Source organism: Lynx canadensis, chromosome E1 (assembly GCF_007474595.2).
Source record: "Lynx canadensis isolate LIC74 chromosome E1, mLynCan4.pri.v2, whole genome shotgun sequence".
Lineage (NCBI taxonomy): Eukaryota > Metazoa > Chordata > Mammalia > Carnivora > Felidae > Lynx > Lynx canadensis.
The window spans coordinates 45,820,074-45,845,806 of NC_044316.2; the positions used below are offsets into that span (position 1 = coordinate 45,820,074).

A 25,733-nucleotide genomic window follows, 5' to 3' on the forward strand; every position below is an offset into this window, starting at 1 on the left:
AGACCACCCCTTTCAATCAATTTTTTTTTTTTTTTTTTTTTTTTTTTTTTTTTTTACAGTATCAGGGATTTCTTTAAAAAGAGCAACTTCATTAGGAGATGACTGGGTCAATACTGACTCACTGCCTACATTTCCTGATAAAACCTCATTCGTTCCTTCACTCATTTATCCATCCACCCACCTACCGATCTATCCATCCAATAAATACTCTTATCATGTGCCCAATATGTGCCAGGTGTTGAGTACATAATGATGAACAAGATGGATATGGCCTGTGCATTCATGAAGCTTATGGTGTACTGGAGAAGACGGACGATAAACATACATGTAACTAGGATACTTGTAAGTACTACGAAAGGGAGGCAGAGAAGGCTAACTGTGCCTTCAAACTTCGGGCACCCCTTTCTGTAGTGTATAGCTGTTGCTGGGAAGAATTTGCCCAGGCCAAGTCCGAGATTCCTGAGGACCCCTGCTACTTTGGAGGACCCATATGACTAGCTCACAGTGGAACGTGAATAGAAGTTATGTATGTCACTTCTGGGTACAGGCCTTATAAGTAGGTATGCCTTCTCTTCCTTTCTCTTTCTCCTTCTGCCAGCTAGATGCAAAGAACTCTAATACCCCAGGCAGGGGTCAACAAACTGAGCCTGAGGCCTGTTTCTTTAAACTTTTATTGGAACACAGCCACACCCATTTATTTGCACATTGCAGCTGTTTTCCTGCTACCATAAGGAGTTGAGTGATTGTAACAGAAACTGTACGACCCACAAGCCTAAAATATTTATTATCTGGCCTTTTAAGAAAAAGTGTGCTGAGTCACAATATGGAAGGAACTTGACCCCATGAATCAACGTGTGGGATGGGCACCCATTCTATACTGGAGTGTTATGCAGGCAAGAAACAAACTTCTAATTTGTTACAATAGCTAGTGTTATCCTACCCCTTGCGGAAAGTAAAGCACAATGTCCAATGACAGAATGTAACAGAAAATAGATGCTCAAAGTCAGGCTCCGCTACACTTCCTTTTCTCATCGCAACATTTGGGTCCTAAATTTAATGTCAACACTGCTAAATGTTTTAAAGTGTCATATTTTTAAAATGGTTTCCAAGAATATGATCTCCGACTCAGTAAAATTAATTAAGCACAAAGAACTTTTGCATTTGAAATCTTTGGCTTACAATATACAACCTACCCTTGTAATCTGTAGTAGTGTCCCTTTTTTAAAATAAAGAATGTATTTAGCCAGGTTTCTAAAAACAGCCCCACATACCAAACAAAAGACCTCAGGCTAAAATGTACTTTTCCTCAACAGTAATTAAGTCATCCCTAACAAGGCTAAGAATGAAAAAGAACTACCACAACAATCAGAGTTCAAACATTAATCAGAAAGAATACTCATAAAATAGCATAAGATAATTTGCTTGGGTTATAGGTCCATGACAGCATTTAAGGTCTTGTTCTCTTACCACAAAGATTCAAATATATTTATCTCAGCAGCAAGGGCAAAACGCCCTCCTTAAAAGAAATAATTAGTTCTTGGCTCCCCCACTCACAAGCTGTGCAACCACGAGCAAGGAACTTTAACCTTTCGGTGCCTCCACTCCTCATGAGCACTCCCTAACTAAAAAAGGCTGTAATGAGGACTAAATGAGAGAATGCACCCAACACCTAGCCCGATATAGGTGTTCAGCACCACAGTGTTGCCTTTCCTCTTTCCATGATGGGATCAAAGAAACCAGACTATGCCATCATATTAAAATCCTATCCCATTGGCATCCTCTGTGTAGTAAGTAAACTCTTACCATATAGCAGTGATTGGACTCAACACTGAAGATGGAATGCATTAAAATTAAAACTTCCCCAAATAATCAAGTGCTCACACCAGTTTAAACTGAATGTCATGATTGTTAGGCACTGGAGTTAAATGTCAGTACCATTTTTCCTTGCTGAATACTAACTTACTTAGAGAGCACGTAATTCAGGTCGTCACAGTATCACCCTATCAGAAGCACAGCAAGCATAACGAGTCACTTTTATTCTACTTCATATACCAAGCTTAAGTGTGCCACATCCTCAAGACTCAGCACAAGCTTCTCTTAAAAAAAGAAAGTCGCATGACATACTGCCGTGGGGTAAGAAAGAAAAAAGATCAGGGGTGCCAGGGTGGCTCAGTCGGTTAAGTGTCCGACTTCGGCTCAGGTCACGATCTTACAGTTCATGGGATCGAGGCCCTGTCGGGCTCTGTGCTGACAGCTCAGAGCCTGCAGCCTACTTCAGATTCTGTGTCTCCCTCTCTCTCTGCCCCTCCTCGGCTCACACTCTCTCTCTCAAAAATAAATAAACACAAACAGAATGTAATTAAAAAAAAAGGAAAAAGGTCAGACTGCAAAATACATGATTTCATTAAATCAAAACAAAAAGAGTATGCGAGTATGTATATACACTCACATATGCAGGAATTTAAAAAAGGAACAAAACTAAGATATATATCAAAATCATTAGTTCCTTTCACTAGTGTGATAAAAAACTTTTTTTCTTTCCGTTTCCTCTGTTTTTAAAACACTGGCCATGTATTTCTTTTCAATAAGGTAAAAAGTTCATGAAACTAGAAAACAAACAGTATTTTGGACCCTTAGGATTTTTCCCCTTGATTTTTTTGCTTTTTGTTTTTTGGGTTTTGTTTTTTTTTGTTTTTTGGTTTTTGGCTTTTTTTGCAATAAAAAGAGATGATGCCATTTTTTTTGAACATTCTTATCTAAACAAAAAGGAGGAAAAAGCCTTTTAATAGAGAAATGAAACCAGCTTTGAATAAAAAAAAATACAAAAAACAAAACAAAATAAAACAGAAAACGAGTTGTGAGGAGTTGGAGGAATTAAACCTCTTGTCTCTGCTGGTAGGAATGTAAAATGGTGCAGCCACTGTGGAAAACAGTATGGCAGTTCCCAAAAAAATTAAAAATAGAATTACCGTAGGAGCCAGCGCTCCCACTTTGGGATATATATCCAAAAGAGTTGAAAACAAGATCTCAAAAAGCTATCTATAACATCCATGTTCGTAGCAGCATTATTCAGTATAACTAAAATGTGGAAGCAACCCACGTGCCCATTGACGGATGAATGGATAAGGAAAAAGTAGTATATACGTATAATGGGATATTACTCGGCCTTGAAAGGAAAGGAAATTCAGACTAATTCTGATTACGCTAAGTAAAACAAGCCAGCCACAAAAAGACAACTACTGTCTGATTTCACTTATATGAGGTAGTCGGGAGTATTCAAAATTGAAAAGACAGAGTGGAACTATGGTTGCAGGCTCCGGAAGCAGAAGAATGAGGAGCCACTGTTTAAGGTATAGAGTTTCTGTGGGCAAGATAAAAAGAGTTCCAGGGATGGATTGCGGTGATGGCTGCATAACAATGTGAATATATTTAATGCCACTGAACTGTATATTTAGAAATGGTTCAGATGGTGGGGCACCTGGGTGGCTCAGTTGGTTAAGCATCTGACTCTTGACTTCAGCTCAGGTCATGATCTTGTGGTTCGTCAGTTTGAGCCCCGCACTGGGCTCCACACTGTCAGTGCGAAGCCTGCTTGGAAGTCTCTCTCTCTCTCTCTCTCTCTCTCTCTCTCTCTCTGCCCCTCTCCTGCTCTGTCTCTCAAAATAAATAAATTAAAAAAAAAATGTTCGGATGATAAGTTGTATGTTATTTGTATTTTACCACAATTAAAAAAGCATATATATATGTATATATATATATATATACATACACAAAACATGTATATGTGCCTATGACTTACAAACTATACAAGCTACAACTGTATATATATATATATATATATATATATATATATATTTCCAAATATTTTGAAACATACACAAAACCCAGAAGTTTTTAAAATATGTACAAATAAATACAAATGGAAGTGCTAATATTTTCTTCCTGCACCCTAACGGATCTTCCCGGCCCCCCTAAGGAGGCCCGAACCCTGAGACTGTCACACACCGGAAAGTGATGTCTCTCTCTCTCTCTCTCTCCAGCCCACACCTCACTGTGCGCACAGGAAAGAGCAGTACCATCAGTAATCACCCCCCGACACCAGTTTGCCTTCTCTTCCTCCTGTCCTTCTCTGGCTTTCCAGGAGTGCTGAACCCTTCTCCAGAGCCACAAGCACATGCAATCCTAACAGACTCGGCAAGTAGCAAATCCCTGGAAAGTTTAGAGAGAGACTGAAATCCGAACCGCATGTAAATGCTACTCACTGGCACCGTGGAGGATCCTTGAAAAACTCCTCAGTGAACTGGTAAAACTTGAATTAGAATGAGGTTTACCAGAGAAGTCTCCTGGGTGCCCCTGGAGTGAGGAGAATCCAAAGCCTTAAAAACACTGCTTATGTGAAAACCATGACCGTCAACTAAGACCATTAAGTTGGATCTAAAATCAGGCTGTTTGGGGGAGAACGGTGGGGGGCGCTAGCGGGCTGCTGCAGAGGGACTTACCTTCAGTATTTCCGGTTCTTTGATATCCAGGGACCTCGTGTTCCAGTGTTGTAGGCTTTTATGTAATCTGTGATATTTATGAGCACTTGGTGGTGTAAAAAACCAGATCATGCAAACCGCAGTCATGAACCCAAGGCCAATTCCCAGAAAGAGTCCGCTCACGTAATGGGGGAGGGGGAGGATGAGGTACCCATAGACACACATGATAAAGAAGCCCAGCGTCTTCACCGGCAGCTCCGGGTGCTGCACGGCCGAGTGGGCCTCGTCCTCACTGTCCAGAGTCGGACCGTCATCCGCCGGCACCTCGGGCCCGGCAGGGAGATCCGGGAGCTTGTCCGGCGCGCTCTCCACCTCCGCTTCCAAATCAAAGTCCTCGGTGTACAGTTCGCAAAACTCCTCATCCTCTTTGCTCACCAAGGCAGACAAGGAACATTTCTCAAGAACCAGGGAGCTTGTCTTCAGGCCTAAGTCCTTCAGACTGCCGCCCTGGGAACTCTTCGGTTCCGCCTCTCTTGAGGGCGGCTCATCGGAGGACCTGGGGGGGTCACTTCCGGGGCCGCTGGGGTCACTCCCATAGGGGTCCCCCTCGGAGTCACACTCCTCTTCCTTGATGCTGTAGTTGTTATTGCTTTCCAAGTGACCGTTCAAGCTGGACAGATTGGAGAGTTCTGAAGCACTTGAAGATAAGGCTTTGGGCCTGTGGCTGCCACTTTCCTCCCCTATAATTTTACTAAGGAGCTGAAAAGGCTCATAGATGACTTCTGAAAGGCGACGCTTAGTGTCTTCGATTTTAGCCTCCATCTCGGGCACTTTAAAAAAGGAGCGCGTATCGGAGGGAGAAGTCAGTGGGGAAGAAGGCGCAGTTTTGGAATCTCCACCTGTGCTCCGTGGCTGTGTGAACTGCTTGAACAGGTGTAAATTGAGCTTGGAGTCCGGTGGTTTATAGGACACAGTATCCGACTCCTGCCTGGAGGTGTCTGTGGACAGAGACTTGACTAATGTCTTCATCAAGTGCCTGTGCCTCGAGGGGTGTGGGGACTCTTTTGGCTCCACCTCGGTCGACAGGGACTTCACAAGGCTCATGAAGGGTTTTGCGCTGGAGAGGGTGGAGGCTGAGGCACTGGACGACAGGATAGGAGACTTGGAAGGAGAGGACAATGGGGAGGAAGAACTGGTTTTCTGCTCAGAAAGGGATGACACACTGGGAGAGCTAGCTAAGGGCCCGGACGAAGATGACCCTGGGGACAGAGCCAATGGCACTGTACTTAATACTTGCACTGCCGGAGGAGGGGACTCCAACAGCTTTACAGTGTTCGCGGAGACGGGCAAAATGGCAGGGGACACGGACAGTCCATCTGCCAGGATGGGCTGAGCAGCAGGGCCAGTGGAGTCATAGCCACCCTGGGGTTCAAAATAGAGGTCTTCCTTGGCCTCGAGCCCCGTTACAATGCTTTGGTCGTCCAGCCCCTCCTCGAGGTACTCCCTGAACTCCTCCTCTTCTTCCTCCTCCTCCTCCCCGGATGCCGAGAAGTGAATGGCGATAGTGTCTCGGGACACGGACCTCTGCACGTGCACTCTGGGGGCTGATGGTTTTGGCATGTCAATGGTTTTCTCGGCATGGCGACCATTCAGACTTGTCATTGCCGGCTTCACGAGGGCTCAGGCTCTGCAAAAACAGCAAGAAAACCAGAAGTCAGAAAGTCACTTCTCCACAGGAGAAACTGTCATGTGCACACTGGAGCACAGATGACGCTCACTTCCAAATGGTGATTATGCCTTGACTTGGCAGATGGCCACTGTTTGTCACTTGAGCAGGTCTGATGGTTTAATTTTCACCAGATAAATCCCAGTTAGGCATTCTCTTTTATGAGCAAACTCCAAAGTGGTATCACAAATGCCATACAGTCTGTTTCACTTTCGCAACATCTGAGTAATCGTTTCCTCCCTCTTAACTGGCTCATTTCGATCAGCAGTTCTAGATTTCAACACTTAAAATACCTGTACAATAGAGGTTACCAGCATCACTTTCGAAGTCCAACGAGATAAAATGCGGCATCCTGGTGATTTTGAGGATCTTGGAACAAAAATTTCACCAGTGTTTTCTAGCTATAAAAAGCCAACCCAGGAGGATTATTGCTTCCATTGCAATTTTCTCAGCCATCCTAACAATTATTTGGTTTGCCTCTCCCACCAAGACTCATACTATCTTGCCACTGCAAAGAAGCAGCAAAGTCTCCAAGGGCAGCAAGGGAAATCTGTCAATGAATTGCTATGACCTGTTGGCTTCTTTATTCGCCAAATGGCAGAGTATTTAGGCAGCCATGAAGACATGGGCATATGCTGGGGCTTCAGGATAAAGGAAACACATTTTAAACTGAATCCACGATTCAGAGGGCAGGAAAATTAAGGATCAATGCTGTAACCCACCACCAACCAAGAACTCTAAGGGCTACAGTCAGAGACGTGGAAGCTATGCTTTCTGCTCTTCTGGAGCTTAGCAGCCAGCTGGGGAGAAGACAGACACCTGGGCAGCGGAACTAAAGTCACCAGGCCGACTCTGTGACATCTAGTACATTACTTCTCTCCCCATTCACTAATGGGCACCACACATCATAACAGACCCTACAAAATGGAAATCAGCACCACAATCTGGAAAGACACCCTGTCAAAGGAGCAAGAACACACTTGAGGAATGAATTTCAGGTGTTCCGAGGAGGCTGAGACCATTGTAGGAAGCAGGACACCGCGCTCAGTGTTTTAAACTGATGGGTCAGGGGCGCTTGGCCGGCTCAGTCAGCAGAGCTATGCAACTCAATCTCAGGACCATGAGTTCAACCCCATGTTGGGTGTGGAGCATACTAAATTAAAAAAAAAAAACAAACAACAAACCATTAAAAAAATAAAATAATAAGCGGATGGGCAGGTTGTGACAGAAAGGGCATGATTAGAAAGGGGAAAAGGTGTGAAGATGAGCATGGGCATGGTTGTCCTGCCACACGGGTCTGTCCTTTACCTCCAAGGGTGTGGGTGGGGTGGGGTGCTGGGGAGCACTGGGAGACCACCGGTACAAGAGCAGCATCATGGGAAGTGGAAGAGCGGCCCCGGGAGCTGCCAAATAGGGCTTCTGGTACTTTCTCCTTTTCCAGTTGATTCTGTGGGACCCCGAACAAGCCTAAACTTCTCTGGTTCTCAGAATTGTCATCTGTAAAATGGAGAATCAAGAGTTCTTTCCAAATCTAAAATCCTACATGTTTATGACGATTGTTACCACCCAACGTAATACACTCAAACAAGTCATCTACCATCGACGATCAACATTACATTGCTTGCTTGTTTCTTCAATTTGAAGAACTCCCATATTGAAGTCTTCTGCCAAATATTAATTTCCAAAATGCTGGCAACTGATACTACTAACAGGAGAAAAGGCAAACCCATGGTGGGAGGGGGGGCAGGCAACAGTGATCCTGGGTCCCTAGAACAGAAAATACCCCAGCGATGACAAGAATTATCATTCAAGGGCCCGGTCACAACATGGACACATCTGAAACTCCCCTTTTTTAGTATGAATACTTAAGAGAAATTACTTTCACTGAAACTTTCCAACAGAGCTTTGCCCCTGCTCATTCATGACCCTCAGACTCTCCTATCACCAGTGGATTCAGGAAAAGGACAGACAAAGCAGTTTAAATCCAAGAGCTGAGGGCAAGTTAGAAAGACAAAGCCTCCGGTCTAGGACCATCTTCCCGGTTATCTTTGAGCCAACAGGTTTGTAAGCTTAGTAAGAAAAATACCAAGTGCAACACATATTTTTCATTTGTCACCCAGTTTTATAAGGGCAATTTGAAAAGAAAATTATAGAGGTAATTTAAAAAGAAAAGGTTGATATTTGATAATTCTCAGTAGGCTGAAAAATGAGTTTCATTTAAATTGCCTTAATAACATCAAGGACCACGTGTAGGGCTCCGCTGTTCTGAGGCTGCCTGATAGCATGGTGGCTGCAAGTTAAAATGACTGCGGGCACAGGTGCAAATACAGAGCACGACGTGGGGGCTGGACAGTGTGAGCTGGTCTTCTGGGGAGCAAGGCGAGAGTGGAGAGGCCTGTCCGTAGTTGAGGGTGGGAAGGCCTAGGAATCGGCAGGCAAAGTCAGGTCCGGGAAGGGGCCCACGGGAGAAAACAGTAGTGTATCCAGGAGCGTGTGGCACAGTGAGCAGGCACCTGCCCAGGAAGGAGCACCATCAGGGGCCTGCTCGCCCACCTCTCCACAGAGTCAGGCCCTGACTTGCCAGTTGAATGGACCTCTGCTGATCTCTGATCAGACTGTCTCAAGGCCTGTGTCAGCCAGCAGGGCCCACAGGGGACTCCGTGGAGAGCTGGATGCCAGAGAGCCAGCTAAGGGCAGGCAGTCTGGCTCATCATCTAATGTGTCTCTCCTGGGCTCAGGTAAGTAGCCTGAGAGATCCAGAGTAAACTCCCCCAAATCCACCCTGACCATTTATTTCACTGGTGTGCTTTTTGTGTTTGTTTGCTTTTACAAATACATGCCACGTGAGGCCAGAGCAGCACTGCTACTGCTTAAATACAAGAAAATCTCAGGGCTCTGTTCACTCATCTGCAAAATGAGGGGATGAGACTAAAGAAAAGCTGCTTCTAGGACCAAAATTGCTGGATAATTGAGTGTCCTGGAACCAGAGTGGATACTATGGATTCCAGACAACCCATCAAGTGGTCACTCCCTCTTCCTGGGGACTACTGCAAGCCTCCTCCTCTCTGTCCTCCCAGTGGCTGGCTGCTGGGGCCAGCAAAACTGACCCTCCCACAATCACAGCCCCGCAGGACAGCCAAGGTCAAGAGAAAAAAGCACCTGACTGTTGCCCAGGAAGATTATGTGGTTTGTTCAAGGCCGCAGCACTGACTAAAGGAGGGGGAGGGAGGGACAGTTAGACATGGGCTTTTGACACTGATGTCCTGATGCCTTTTTCACCACAGCAAACTGCTTCCTCTAGCACATCACGCACATTCTTTATGACTGCTTTGTCCTAGTACCCGCCGTCTGTGCTCCTCCACGGACAGCTCTCCCAGGAACTAAGGGCTCAGTTCTCAACAACCAGCCTGTGACCAGCTGCATGGAGAAATGGAGAGTCGTCTCATTATCCATCCAACAACCTAGTATCCTAAAAAAGTACCTAGCTCACTAGCGCCTGCCCTCCACCACCCAAACTCAATTATAACTGGGCTTCAAAAAAGGAGACAACCTTATCAAGCCCTTGGGAACTGAAATGCCTGAAAAGGAAATTTCCTTCCTAACAGGTCTCCTTCTTCCAAAGCCACCAGCAGATCACAGGACCCCAGGCTTTGACCCTGACTCCTGAGTCCTCAGAGGCGGAGGGCCTATATCTTACGTTGCCATATAGGATTTCCTGCCAGAGATTCATTTAAGCAAAAGTCTGATTTGGTCATGAGCAAAGTGGGGCTGAAGATTTACTGTGTCCAGCCCCAGAATGGATGGGAATGTTAGAGACAACACTGAAAAACTGAGGCCGGAGGTCCGGTGTCTGGGAGGGCAAGCTGTATTATCAGGCTCACCATTCTGCTTAAAACTAACACTGAATTCAATATTAAAAAGAAAGGGGGAAAAAAAACCCCGAAAACTTATGAAAAGCACTGAAATTTTAACAACTGGGAAAGGAATAACCAGGCCGAGACTACGGAAAATGGGAACCCGGAGAAGAGCTCTGGAGAAGCCATTCTTGCCCTCAAAACACTGGATGATTCTGACAAATGGGAACTATTTATTTCCTTACTTTTTTTTAAATGTTTATTTTTGAGAGAGAGAGAGAGAGAGAGAGAGAGAGAGAGAAGTGTGAGTGGGGGAGGGGCACAGAGAGGGGGAGACAGAATCTGAAGCAGGCCCCAGGCTCTGAGCTGTCAGCACAGAGCCGGAGGCGGAGCTTGAACTCATGAACCGTGAGATCATGACCTGAGCCGAAGTTGGTCGCCCAACCGACGGAGCCACCCAGGCGCCCCAGGAACTTGAATTTTAGTGCTCTTCTGAGCAGAAATCAAAGTTCAGGGCTGGCTGAGATACAGCACTAGCTGAAGACCCTTCCACAATGAGCTGCTCCAGAGGGCTACACGTGCTCAGCAGTGGGTGAACAAGGAGCAAACCGGCCCTCTTCGAGTTGAGAGCTTTGAGAACATAACGCTAAATGAAGTACGCTGGTCACAAAAAGCCAAATGCTGTGTGATTCCACTTATTTGAGCTTTCTCAAGTAGTCAGCTTCATATAAACACAGAGTAGAAGGCAGTTACCGGGTTTGGGGAAGAGGAAACAAGGAGATGTCTCACGGGCACAGACTTTCAGTTTTGTATGATGAAGAAGTTTTGGAGACTGGTTGCAAAATAATGTGGATCTACTTAACGCTACTGAATTGTACACCTAAAGAGTTAAGATGGTAAATTTAATACTATGTATATTTAACCATAAATTGGGAATAAAAAATATTTTGAGAAATATTCATTCAAAACTTCACAATGATGTGATATTAACACTTTGAACTACTTATCATGCCAACTAAAACAATTCTATTCAAAAAGCTCACACTGTTCTTTAGTATTTACCATACGGTTACATTTTTAGGTAACAAGTGCAATTGTATTTATGCTCCCATACTTTGTGGGGGTCAAAAAAACTTTAGAGCCCAATGCCCCCTGCACCTTACCCAGGTATGTTTCAGGGAAAAAGGATATTTGAAACTCTTTTGCTGATGGGTCTTTCCCAAGGTCTTGACTGCAATTCTCCATTAAAGTTACTATGCCTTGTAAAGATGGTCACTGTTCTCATTAAGACTGAGAAAGCTTCAAAGAAGGGCTTCTCTCCCTAGCATTTATGCAGGATTCTATCCTATCCAGTCTAAAAACAAGGAATAAATCAATGGCTCTCATCTAACCTGAGCTTATAAAAAACAAAGACCTTAAACAGGAAGGTAGTAGCCAACTGCCCTATCATGAAGTCTGTGAGGCTCTCAAACTTAGTACAGTTAGAGTTAGAATATGAAACATCCATGAAATTTATTTTATTTCTAGTCACTCAAAAAGGTTATTGTCGTTAATTAGGCCATGAAAAACCAATCAATGATAAATCAGACTATATAATGAAAGATGAACAACTATTTCAAGACTCAATTTTGGCATTTATTAACTCAAATATAATAACCTCCCTGAATTCTGGTGATTTTTTTTTTTTTGTGGGGGGAGGGGGATAATATTCTAATAAAAACTGCCCTTCCTACCGCCATCTGTATTTGAAACAATTCAATCCTGGGATTTTATAGAGTCATAAAAAGAGAAAATAGTTCCTTCCAGGCTGCTCACTTATCAGAAACCCATCCCACTTGGTCCTCCCACATTAAAACAAATAGTGATGTGGCCATTATGATCAACATTATTATTACTTTCTAATTCATATACTAGATTAGAAAGAGTGCAGGAGGAAGGAAAAAGTCAGAGGGGGAAGCAAGGAGGGAAGAGAGTGATTTTGACTGCGAATGGAACTGGTTTCCAGATAAAGTGTGTACAGTAACACAGCAGATCTTAGGAAACAAGCCTGTTTGGAATATGCCTCATTTCTCAGGAGCATCACTAATCCTTCAAGATCATTATTAAAATGCTTTGTCTTCGTAAAATTCAGCCTGTTAGATATTTGCTGCCTCTGAACAAGCTTGCACTTGGACATATGATGTATGAATACCATCTGCTAGCATGGGTTGAGTCAGTCAATAGTTTTAATTCAAAAACTTCTCTTGGCAGGGGAATAGAAGCAAGCTGCATTGTGTTGCAGAGGATGGCTTAATACCTCTTATCTGTGCATTTTTTAATAGGATTTGGTTTTATAAAAAATACGAAAGAGGCCTTAAGACTCCATTTTTCCACCTTGATGCTGCTGAGGAAACAGGTGAATCTAGTCAAACCCACCATAGTAGAAAGGTCTGATTTAGTCTAAAAATCTCAAGTGCATCTTAACAGCTATCCCTTGATTCATTTAAATTCAATGAAGCAGCTGAGAATTGCCAGCAGCCATTCTAATCTGTTAATACTCCACCTCGCAAACAAAAATCAATATTGACATTATAGATAATGAACTAGCTCGGGCCTTAGTTTCATTTAAGAAAAGAAAAGAAAGAGAAAAGAAAGTACTCTACTTCCAGCACAAGCAACCCTCTCAAGACACTTGGACTGACTGTTAGAAACTCAGAATGCCTTTCCCATTAGTTCTTAGATTCTGAGACCCACCCTCCAAAGTTTCTTCCAGCCTGGCAGGGTTCAGCACCACAAACAACACAACACAGGTTTTATAACTGCTAATAAACAACAGGTCCACCCTCTTGGGCCACAAGGCATGGACCTTTTACCGGCTGCAAAGAAGGTCTAGCTGGGAAGAATGCCATATCCATGGAGGAAAAAGGTGTTCAAACACATCAACACGATTAGAATTTTGCTTTACAGACTGCTAGATAGATCTAATAATGAAATCCAAGTTCAGTTCACAGTAACTCATTCAAAACCAGGTCACGCCTCCAGCACAACCACACAAGGTCTATGGAGGTTTACAAAGGTTAACGCCAGTGCCACCCACTGTGGGGAACTCAAGGAGACAACAGATGGACATCGTGTGTGACATCTATACGAAAGCAAAAAGGCCCTAGAGTAAAATAAAAACCTACAACAGGTATGCCCAAATCAGATGGTGCTAATTAAGTCAAGAAGTCTGGGAATATGGGGCGCCTGGGTGGCGCAGTTGGTTAGGCGTCCGACTTCAGCCAGGTCACGATCTCGCGGTCCGTGAGTTCGAGCCCCGCGTCGGGCTCTGGGCTGATGGCTCAGAGCCTGGAGCCTGTTTCCGATTCTGTGTCTCCCTCTCTCTCTGCCCCTCCCCCGTTCATGCTCTGTCTCCCTCTGTCCCAAAAACAAACAAACGTTGAAAAAAAAATTTTTTTTAAAAAAAGAAGTCTGGGAATAATTTTTTTTTTTTTTTTTTTTAAGCAGAAAAGTTATGGCTGGGGGTGCCTGGGTGGCTCAGTCGGTCGAGTGTCTGACTTCAGCTCAGGTCATGATCTCGCGGTCTGTGAGTTCAAGCCCCGCGTCAGTCTCTGTGCTGGCAGCTCAGAGCCTGGAGCCTGCTTTGGATTCTGTGTATCCTTCTCTCTCTGTCCCTCCCCCGCTCATGCCCTGTCTCTGTGTCAAAAATAAATAAACATTAAAAAAATTTTTTTAAAAAAAAGGAAAGAAAGAAAGTTATGGCTGCAGCCTACACATGAAAAGAATATTGCAGTTATGAAGCATCAGAGCATGGAAAGGCACAGAGATGGGAACAAGAGGGTCGCTGAACGGTTGGGTTAGCTATGGCTGAGGGGCTGTGCTGGGGGGTGTGGGAGGAAGGCTAATATTTGAATTAAGGGCAGGGAATCAATTATTCAAAACCTTGAAAGGCTAAGCATTTGGATTTATACTTATTTATTTTTTTGAGAGAGAGAGCGTGCATGAGCGGAGAAGAGGCAGAGAGAGAGAGGGAGGGAGAGAGAGAATCCCAAGCAGGCTCCACATTCAGCATGAAGATTAACGTGGGGCTTGATCCCATGACCCATGAGATCACAACCTGAGCTGAAACCAAGAGTTGGACGCTCAACCGACTGAGCTACCCATATGCCCCTGGGTTTGTATTTAAATCTTAGGAAACAGAACCCCTGTAGATTCTTGAGAGGTGTGAGAGATGTTTTTGTTCAGGTGAGTGAGTGCCTGGAAGCTAGGAGGCAGGTGCTGGAAATCTGGAAGAAGGGTAAGAAAAGAGTCGTTAGTGGCTGTGTTCACCAAATAACACATTTCAAAAGCTGATGTTCATGGGGTCTAATGTTAACAACACGCAAATCTGGGAAAGAGTTATAGTGCTCCTTATTCAGTTTTTATTTTTTTCAACTATTTTAAATACTGAAATTATTTCTAAACTTAAAAAAAAAAAACCCATCAAAAAGGGGCATCTGGTGGCTTAGTTGGTTAAGCGTCCAACTCTTGGTTTCGGCTCAGGTCATGATCTCACGGTTTTTGAGTTTGATCCTCACATCAGGCTCTGTGCTGACAGTGCAGAGCCTGCTTCAGACTCTCTCTCTCTCTCTCTCTCTGTTCCTTCAACACTTGTGCTCTCCCTCCCTCTCTCTCTCAAAATAAATAAATAAACTTTAAAAACAACAACAACAAAAGCAGCGTTCCTCACCGTTATTTGGCTTTGGATCTGTTGGCAAACGTTGCTCCCTCCTACCTCCCACTGTTGTACCAGTCAGAATGATCAAGGCCAGTTACAGGTAGTAGCAGGAGGCAGCCTAAGTTTTACCTTCCTTGAACTTTTTAAAATTTTATTTTGAGATAATTATAGGCTCACAGTAAGTTGCAAAGGAAGTGCAAAGAGGTGCTGTGTACCTTTCACCAACCATTCCTTAAATTTTCAAGCCAAATCAATTCCAAGTGGTTAAGAAGTCAGGTTTTAGGGGTGCCTAGGTGGCTCAGTCCATGGAGCATCCGACTTCGGCTCAGGTCATGATCTTGCAGTTTGTGGGTTCAAGCCTCAAGTTAGGCTCCACGCTTACAGGGCAGAGCCTGCTTGGGATTCTCTCTTTCTCTTCCCAGCTCTCTCTCTCTCTGCCCCTCCCCCACACAAGTGTATGCTTGTGTGCTCGTGCACATACTGTCTCTCAAAATAAATAAACTTAAGAAAGAAAGAAAGAAAGAAAGAAAGAAAGAAAGAAAGAAAGAAAGAAAAAAAGAAAGAAATCAGGTGTTAACCACAGACCACCAATTCATCCCTGTAAGAAAAATGCATCTACCTGAGAGTGGAACTTGCCCTTATAAGGACTTTCTGATAGTCTTTCTTAAGGTCTTAAATGGTCAAGTTTAGGAAGGTATCATCAATAGATAATTCCCAATACAGCATCAATAGATACATAAACAGGCAATTCAACTAAAAGTTCAAATGGCCAATGAACAAACAAACGAAAAAGGTTCAGCTCACTGAAAGCAACAGATAGCTGGGAAACAAATCAGTGAAACAATTTTAGTCATCGAAAACCATCACTGAAATATAATCTGTGATGCTCTCAGAGGCACACTGAGACAAACTGATTATTGTTGCCCTAATGGTTGGAACATGATTTGTAAAAAACTTTTCTGAAAACAATTTTGCAGTAACTATTAAGTCCCTCAATAATGTTCATTCCATACATGCACTAGGCAAAATCAGAGGTGGGTGGAGGGCGCCTGGGTGGCTCAGTCGTTTAAGCGTCAGGCTCTTGATCTGGGCTCAGGTCATGATCTCACGGTCCTGAGATGGAGCCCTGTGTCTGGCTCCACACTGGGCGTGGAGCCTGCTTAAGATTCTCTCTCTCCCTCTGCCCCTCCCCCATGCTCTCGCACTCACTCTCTCTCTCTCTCTTAAAAAAAAAGAAAAATAGAGGGCAGCAGGCAGCATTAATGCCAGTCTTCTCTATATAATGGGCATATCAGTAATTTTTACTTTCTAATTTTAGACCAAATACTTCCAAAATGTGGGGAAAAAATTACATGTAAATGCATGCCAATCTTTAAAATAAAATCACGATCTTTGGAATATAAAATTGTACTAGCCCTTCCCTCCCCCACCTTACCCCATGAGAAAACTAAGGCACAGAAAAGATTCATTTTTATAAAATGAGTCACACCATATGTATACATGCGATCTGTTTTTATACACAAGACTCCACAGAGAAGTCATCTAGCACATGGGTATCAATGAGGCCTTTGGCTTCAGTTCCGATAACTTGGGAGGAGTGTGACCCTCAGGCAAATTAAAGCCTCTGTTTAAGGGTCTTAAGCCTTAAGCCTCTGTTTCTCCATCTGTAAAATGGGAACGGTAAAAGAGTGTTCAGATTAAATAAAACAATTTATGTAAGGCACTGAGCATGGTCCCTGGTATAGAACAAGCATTCCTTAAATGTTACCTGTGCTTGTAACTATTTCCTCACATCAACAGAGATTCTTTTACACGTGATTTTAAATAGCTAGATAAAATGAATATTCCACAACAGAACCATTTCATCACAGGATACTACTTAGAATTTTTTGCTGTTACAAACAATGCTACAATACATTACGATTTTATACACAGATACACAGCCTTTGACTGCCTCTCTGATTATCTCCTCAGTAAATAGTTTTAGAAGCGGTATTAGGGGTTAAATAGCATATGTACAATTTTTGAAAAAACAGTTTTCAAGCTCATTGTAGAAACCTTCTAAAACAGATGTATGCAGAAGAAAAGTGATATTTTCTCCTGCTCCCCTCGAATCAACAGTTTAGAATGTATCCTTCCTTCCACTCGTTTTATTTGCGTTTATCAACACACACAAACACATAAAACTGTTTCTGTTTTTTTGTCTTCAATGAGATCATACTATACAGATTGCTTTGCAGTTTGTTTTTCACTTACTATTTCTTGGACTTTTCCCCATGCCTATCTATATAAGTCAGCAGGTACGCACACACGCACATGCTTTTTCCACATAGTACAGATATACCATCATCCACTTACTCATTCCTTTGATAGAAATTTGAGGGTTTCTTTGAGTTTTCACTATCAGAAACAATGCTATCTTGAAAAGCCTTTCCTATAAATCTTGTATACAAGTGCAACTCTATCTGTAGGGTACATTCTTAGAGGTGGAATTGATGGCTCAAAGGAGGTGCCTGTTTACAATTTTGGAACTGTCTTGCCAATTCGCCCAATTTGCTAACGATGTATGAAGCATCCACCTTGAACTTTTGTCAAGACTGAACAACATTTTTAATTTTTGTCCATCTGATTGATAGCAAAAAGGCATCTCAATGTTTTGATAATCACTTCAAGATTTCCCCTCTCTGTTTCCCTCCTTCTGTTAACCAGTCATTCATACTTCTTGCTCAAGCATTTTTCCTACTCACTTTATGAGTCATGGACAGTTACCACTTTCTCTCCTGTGTGTTGCAATATTTTCCCCCATCTCTGATCTGACTTTTAACTTAATTTTTAAATATATAAAGTTTTCTATTTTGAGGTGTTGAATCTCTCAGTCTCTTACTTTACAGTTCTGGGTTTTATACTTCCCAAGGACGCCTTCCCCATTCCATCAGCATAAGAGCATTAGTCTCTGAAATCATTGCAGAAAATGATGACACTAAGCATATACAACACACATACTGTTCTCTGTTCCTCATACAAGGATCAAACTCTTTAGAAAAATGGACTGATACGAACAATAATTTCTCTGTATTTCCTAGCCATAATAAACGGTCAAGTATTTGGATCTTTCCCCTCCAAATCATATTAGTACACTAAGAAAACCTAGTTTATTTATTTTTTTAAATTTATTTTATTTTGTTTTTTACTTTTTAAAATTTACATCCAAATTAGTTAGCATGTAGTGCAACAATGATTTCAGGAGTAGATTCCTTATAGAAAACCTAGTTTATATATCTGAATCCATTCGTATCTACTGATTGCTTAGCTTTTCCACTCTCTGAGAAAGGAAGTAATGGGTGGAGGTAAGAGAATGTGACTTGAATGAAGGTTTCACAGAGGCATATGTGAGCTGGCCCTGGTAGACTTGACGGGCTAACCACAGAGACTCAGGGATTGAGAGTACATTCTAAGTGAGGGACAGACGATCAGGAAAGGGAAGGAGGCAAGAAACCCAAGACCATGATGAAGACCTTCAAAGTCACAAGGTACTGCATTCCTGGCAGAGGCATGGTCCTGGATGGCCAACTGGCCACACTGAGGTTCCTTCTAAAGAGGCCGACTTGCCTGCGGGCCCCATCAGATAACATTCCCCCATCCTACTCAACCACCATTGTGGATGTGATGACAGGGAAGGTCTTGAGCTGAGGGCAGCCTAGTGATAGACCAAGTCCAAAAGTTCCACCCAAGTGTGAGATTCTGATAACTGTTCAGTTGGTAGAAGCATCAGCCACTGAAAATTCATACCTAGTGAAGCCATGAGGCAGCAGGGTCAGGAGCTCGGAGGGAGACCATGCCACTCAAATGACAGTGATGGAGCTCACCCACTTCACCTCCCTGGGCCTTGGGTTTTTTCACTGTAAACTGAGGGGACCCTTCTGGTCTTCAAGGAATTTTCCAGAAAGCTCTAAATTCTCTATGTCTATGGTTCTATGATTCAATATTCATGGAACAGAACCTAGAGTCTTATTTTCTCATTTCACCAAGAGAAATTCTTGGCAATTGCTCAAGTCAAGTAAAGGAAACCAGAATACACTTGAACTGATTGATGTGTCTAAGGCAATTAAGCCAAAATATTTTTCTAATAATATTGAAACAGTTCATCTCACATTAAGAAATACTTCTAGGGGCACCTGGGTGGCGCAGTCGGTTAAGCGTCCGACTTCAGCCAGGTCACGATCTTGCGGTCCGTGAGTTCGAGCCCCGCGTCGGGCTCTGGGCTGATGGCTCAGAGCCTGGAGCCTGTTTCCCATTCTGTGTCTCCCTCTCTCTCTGCCCCTCCCCCGTTCATGCTCTGTCTCTCTCTGTCCCAAAAATAAATAAACGTTGAAAAAAAAAAATTAAAAAAAAAAAAAAAATACTTCTAGACCTTGTCTTGCTTAGACCAGCTGTGGAAACATCCCTCACTTCTTCTGGACATAGGTGGAGAGTTCGCTGAGTCTCCAAAAGACGAGATGCAGATACTCAGCGCTTGTGTGCGTGCCGTGGCAACGGAAAGCTTCACTCTCTTTTGGATTCAAATTATTCCTCCTCCAGGTTCCCACCTATCCTTACAGGGACACAACTCCATACCCTCTCACAACAAATGATCTCCCTCCTCCACTGCCTAGCGTTTTTGTTTTTTGTTTTCAAATGGGAAGAGAGCAAGGTAAGAGAAAGAGAAGGGCTGGCCTAGTTTTTAAGATGAAACCACCATGTGTATTTTCAGACGAAACCACCATGTGTACCACCCTCTCTAAATCATTAACGCTGCCATCCACTGCCTGTGAGGCGTCCCCACCCCCAGGCCTGCGAGTCACTCCCACTGCCATGGACCTCTCCATGGACCTCTATCCCACCTGCGGTGGGGGGTTGGGGGGCGGACTTCTTCCGATCCTAGTCAGGAGGGGACTGTAGCATGCAGACCTGGACTAGGACATCACTGTTTCCAGGAAATTCCTGAATGAGCTCACTGATTTCTTAGTCAGATCTCCTAGTGGTGCGATTCCAGGCCTTGTCTCTCATCCAGGCCTCCAGTTTTGTCTCCCTCCTTTCTCCCTCTAAGCAGATGGCCCTGCCCCTAATTCACTGGGAAGGTGGTAGGAGTTGCCATCTTGTCTCCCATACCCAATTATGTACACGAATCACTATTCTCATCCCTTGGCTAGAAATTCTTCTATCTGTTCCTCTCTAATCCACACCCACACACAGATCTTATCTAGGTCCAAAGAGGTCTAATTCTAAACTGAATGGATCCATTTGTCCCCCCATTCCTGCCCACCCAACCCCACCCCACACTAGGGACCACTGATTCTCCAACCACCAAGGATCCAATCCCTAAGGTCATCTCTGATGTTCCCTTCTTTATTCTCCAAACCTCTTTTCTTCCCCACATCCTCTTGACGGAGTTCTTTTATCACCTCACACCTCAACATTTCTTTCTGGCTTCATCCCCTGTCCCGTCTCCACCCACATGGCATCCTGCCACCAGGCTTGTCTTCTTTAAACACTACTCTCATCACGTCATTCTTCTGCTCAAAAACCTTTCTTGTTCTTGTGTCTCTTTGGCTTTCAGGGTCCAACATTACATGGCCACCCACTCTCTCAACCTTATTTTCCGTTACTCTCCAACGTGTTCCCAACGTTCTGGTTGGGTTTGATGAACTATCTCCTCCTTCCCACCTCCATTCATGCAGCTCTCTGTATTGGAAATGCCTTGCCTTGTCAAGCGCTAGCATCCTCCATGAAGCCAGTGATGCCTGAATTGAACCCCAGGCCTTCCTCCTAGACAACTCCAGCCTCCCAGCTGACCCCCTACAACATTTATGCCACGCAAGTAATCATAGAAAGTGTATTCTCAACCAAGAGTAGTTGACTTTCAAAGGTTCATCAGTAAGTCAGTTGTGTGAAATTCAAAATCCATTTATCCTGAAGGAAAATACATGGGAAATAGGTTCTAGGCCATGAAATGTATGCAATCCACAGTGTAACTTAACCGTGATACAAATGTACCTTTCCAACCACGCAGAAGATAACTCAAAAGAAAAACACATTCTGAATTCAGATAATTCCAGGACGAAGGCCTCTGTCCATACTCCAGAAAGAGACAATTCTAGAGAATGGGAAGCCAAAAGCCAGGGTATAAATCGAAACACTTCTCATGCATCTGCTCCAACCCGATCTCTAGAATCTGAACTCCAATTTCCAATCTAGCCCAAGGACAGGAGTCAGTTTTAACTCATGTGCAAAATTTTCTCATTCAATAGAAGCAAGACCCTGGAAAAATACAGAGGAATTGGACCTGTCTCTGCCCCTAGACACATAGGGGCCAGGTAGCCGTCAGAGGACATGCTTCCTCCTGGGGCACCTCCATGCAGCAGCAGAACTGCTTTGGTGACTTCCAAGCATCGCCATGGCAAAAGGCATCAGGGAGAACACGGGGAAAAATATTTTTTACTGTTTATTTTTGAGAGAGAGAGTATGAGTATGAGTGGGGGAGGGGCAGAGAGAGAGAGAGGGAGACACAGGATCTGATGCAGGCTCCCGGCTCTGAGCTGTCAGCACAGAGCCCGACACGGGGCTCGAACTCACAAACCACGAGATCACGACCTGACCCGAAGTCAGATGTTTAACCGACTGAGCCACCCAGGCGCCCCAAGAACATGGGGAAATTTTAAATTTGTCCAGAGAATAGAGCAGGGCACACAGACAACTTCTAATTAGGAACTTGGTGGCCACTCCTCAGTGGGGATTAGGTTCTAAGGTCAGTGCAAAAAGCAACCAATAGCCAAGATTTCCCCACAAAGTACTGTATAAATGCTTCAGGTGACCTTGTGCAGTCACTGTTGTGCCAAGTCAAGTCTAAGAAACTTCAAGGCCAGCAAAAGGATGGAACTAAAGACAAGACTGAATGTGGCTGGCCGTTCACCCCACTCCGCCCCCAGGAAGGCTAACAAAACTCTAACGCAGATGGGAAGTTCCAGGAGCTCCCGCTCGCCTGCAGCATTTGCTCTTGTTTTAATGTCAAGTCTCTGTGACCTTAATACACATTAATAGGCGTGCTGGGAAGATTAAGGTGGAAGGTAGGGAGTTTTCTGAAGTCACAGAAACCTGGTTAAGAATTCAAACTCAAGCATTCCAGCTTCAGATCCCTGCTACACTGCTTACCAGTGTGTGACTGGACAAATTACTGCAAAAAGCCTCTGTTTCTTTTGGAGAAAAATGGAGGTAAGAGTGCCTACTTCAGAAGGGCTGCTGGGAAAATTAAGAAATAACATTTAGCATATGGAAATTCTCAGCATCAGCAACCACAGCAGGCGGGGCACATCTTCTTTATCCTTGCCCACTGGGCCATGTTATCAAGGACCAAACGGCTGGTCTCCAGCCTCTCTAACCACCTAAACTAGAGACTGTCCTGTCTGACTTCAGGTTTAGTTCTGGCAACTGTGACCATTAAGAATTATAAACACAAGGGCAAAACAGAACTATGGAAAGGTCTATAAATTGTAGTGCAACATGAAAAAGAAGAAGTTGGGATGGTGAGCATTAAAACAAACAAACAAACAAACAAACAAGAAAGAACATACAACTAACAGGATCCTAGGAGGCTACAGAGACTAAATATTAACAGTCGGTGCTTTACTGTGAGTTGTATTTTTTGCTTTTACTGCAGGGCTGGTTAAAAGGACCACTTTTAAAATGAAGGTGCTGAATGAGGTCTGTGGTTCCACCAACCTCTTTTTTTCTGTCCCTTCCCCACTTTGGCCACATATTTTTGCCAGATTCTAGCAAATGATGTTTAACAGTGATTGGCTAATTCTGTTTACTATTTTTCCATTTCAATGCTGATCTAAATTTTAACCAATAATCCACACTCATAAAGGGTTTACAATAACATTATGAAATCAAATCACTGACACAGGTGGAATGATGATAAGCATTGCTAAGTAAGCAAGAAACCATCAGTTGCTTAACTCTGATAGTCAAGGTCAACCTCATTCTAAAAGGTAGTGAGAGAACATTCAGTTTAAGGAGGGAGACCTGATACTACCTCTAATAACAATGTCTAGAGTTAGACCAATCCTGTCTCAGAAATTCTTATTATGTCACCTACAGCCAATCAGAACTTGGAATCAGCATGAAACCATACAGGCTTGCAATTCCAAACAGAAGAAAAGAAACTTGATGATTTGGGTAGCTTTTGTGTCCTCATCCTGGGTAATGCATAGTTTCTATTAAGCCTTTTGAAATGCTGAAAACGGCCCCCTGGCTCCCATGGGGTTTCTCAGCAGGTGTCAGGTTGGAACCACCAGCCTAGGTCAGCTCTACCTAGGAAACTGGTGGGACAGCCGATTAGCCAGCTCTAAGCACCTTCTTATTCCTAGTAATCAAAGGGCAAATGAATTTTAGGATTGGGCAGAGGGGAAATGTACCAGAAAATCTTAGGAAATGTGTTCATGCAAAAGACTCAACCACCCCTGCCCATCTCAGGGCTTATCATAATTGAGAAGGGGGTGGGGGATCAGAAGACAAATAATTTGAAAAAATTCCCCAGTAATCACAGCCTATGTAGGTAAACACACATGCCCCCCAATATCTACCATGGAATTGAGACTCATTGGTCTAAATCAACTTAGAATATCAGGAACACATTATACTTACTAACTTACACACACACACATACACACACATGGGAAAGGGTGATGAAATCACCAGGAAGTCAATTGGAAATACAGTACCTGCCATTCCTAAGCACCAGTAACTAGTTGATCCAGTCTACATCTATGTTAGAAGGCACTGCCTCAGAAGCGACTGCTCTGTACCTATGGTAAAAGGGCGGGGAGGTGTCTCTCTGTCAAGGTTAATCAGTGAACTACTTCAGACCTGTAACAGAGTATAAATTGTGAAATCAAGAGAGCCTCATTTCAGATGAGGAATCAGAGGTGGGCCACTGCTTTCATGGGCATAGGACACAACTGGACTGAGTTTTGCTCTTGATCTTTGATACACCTGACTGCACTGTTTGCCCCTTGAGTTGTGGCCTCATCTCCTGGGTCTGGTCCTAGTTCCTGCTCCCCAACCCGACCCCAACCCAGACCCTAGGTATAGAGCTGACCCCAGCCAGAGAGGGTCTCCACAGCTGTCCATTCCTGAAGGTCTGTTTCATTGCTGTCTCAAGGACCAAAAGCAAGACAGAAGGCAGCAATGAAGGGCAAATGAAAAAAAAAACACAACAAAAAACCCAAATGTGGACGCACAAAGTAACGAGAAAAAGCTGTTTCTTGGTAGATAAGGGGGAATAAGCACCAGGAGCGGTTCATAACCAGAAATACGAGTACACGGCTTAGAACTAAACTGCCTAATCTAATTCTGGAGGCACTATAAACCTGATGGCTGTACTGGGGCCCCATGTGACGTTTCAAAGAAGAGAATGCTGTAAAGTTGTGATCTTGATGTTCTTCTGCTCATGGGCCCAACAACTGCCTAGAAGCAGCTTCCTGCCCTTTCCAGATGATTAGCGCTGTGTTGTTGGGTTTCGCCCTCCAGCTTCTGTGGGTCCTCAGGGAGGACACTTGGCCAAAGCAAAATGCCAAAACAGAAGCAGCATTTTCTGGCCATCCACGTGTAATTAGGATACCATAAAATCCCACAGCAAAAACTCAACACCCAAAAGCAGAGCCTGGGGCAGCTGAGACCAGCTGGGAAGTGCCACATCTTGGGAATGGCCTCGCCGGGACTGCATCTTCCGATCTGTCAAATGAGAGTTGTGATGGTGAAAGCCCAGCCCTCAAATTGCCAGGAGAAAGAATAAATGGGACAGCACTTCATAAACTGTGAAGCTTGGGCACCGACAGCATAGAAATGTTAGAAATGTTATAATTAACCACAGGGCTCTCTCCCCATGGACAGGATGGAGTAAAGAACACCAATGGAATATTATTATTTCTTCTCAAAGACCTGTTTGGCAGTTACTTTATTAAAAAAAAATTTTAATGTTTATTTATTTTTGAGAGAGAGAGAGAGAGAGCTGGGGAGGGGCAGAGAGAGAGGAAGACACAGAACCCGAAGCAGGCTCCAGGCTCTGGGCTGTCAGCACAGTCCCGACGTGGGGCTCAAACCCACTAACTGAGAGATCATGACCTGAACCGAAGTCAGACACTTAACCTACTGAGCCACCCACGTGCCTTGGCAGTTATTCTGTTTAAATAAAGATGCAACATGGTTATCTTCAGAAAATAGAAGGTTTTTTTTCATCCAAAAACTTTATGCGGCCACTTTCTGAGCTGAGAAATTAACTTTTACACAGGCCTCGAGGCCTCAAGGCCTTACCAAGAAGATCTCGTTTAAGCCAAACAACTGGGAGAGGTAAGTACTATTATTATTCTCACATTTTGCAGATGTGGAAAAAGGATGAAAGTGGCTTAGGCAACTTACCAAGGCAACAAAACTACTGACTAGCAGAGCTAGGGCTCACGGGCCAAGGCCATGCTCTACACCTCTGCACTTACTGCCTCGCTCAGGTTATTTCCAAGGACAAATCAATCCATGGTCAACAGAAGCTCTCTACAGGTGCTCTGTGCTTCCATAAAGACTTACATCTATTCAACATTTATTGAACACTGGCTGCATGCCAAGCCCATCACTGAAAGACAGAGACCTTCACACCGTCTGTCCAGGGAGAGCATCAACTCCAGGGTGAACCCTGAGTCTAAAGACACCTCAGGAAAGCAATGAAGAGTACTTTTTTTTTTTTAAGTTTATTTATTTATTTTTGAGAGAGGGAGAGAGAGCGTGCATGCATGCACACACACACAAGCATGAGTGAGCGGGGGAAGGCAGAGAGAGAATCCCAAGCAGGCTCTGCACTCTTAGTGCAGAGCCTGTGATGGGGCTCAAACCCATGAACCATGAGATCGTGACCTGAGCCGAAATCAAGAGCCAGATGCTCAACCGACTGA

General features: G+C 43.9%; 1 protein-coding gene across 6 annotated transcripts in view; it reads right to left on the minus strand.

Annotated features, from left to right (window-relative positions):
* Positions 1–25,733, minus strand: part of TEX2 (testis expressed 2) — a 106,075-nt gene that overhangs the window by 55,062 nt on the left and 25,280 nt on the right. For 3 of the 6 annotated variants that reach the window (XM_030295937.1, XM_030295936.1, XM_030295941.1), the window contains exons 2-3: positions 7,513–7,701; positions 4,500–6,165 (exon numbers count right to left, since the gene is read on the minus strand). In XM_030295937.1, coding sequence (XP_030151797.1) covers positions 4,500–6,140 — 1,641 coding nt within the window. In that variant the 5' untranslated portion in view covers positions 6,141–6,165; positions 7,513–7,701. The remainder of the gene's footprint in view (positions 1–4,499; positions 6,166–7,512; positions 7,702–25,733) is intronic. The other 3 variants (XM_030295940.1, XM_030295938.1, XM_030295939.1) reach the window with 1 other exon arrangement.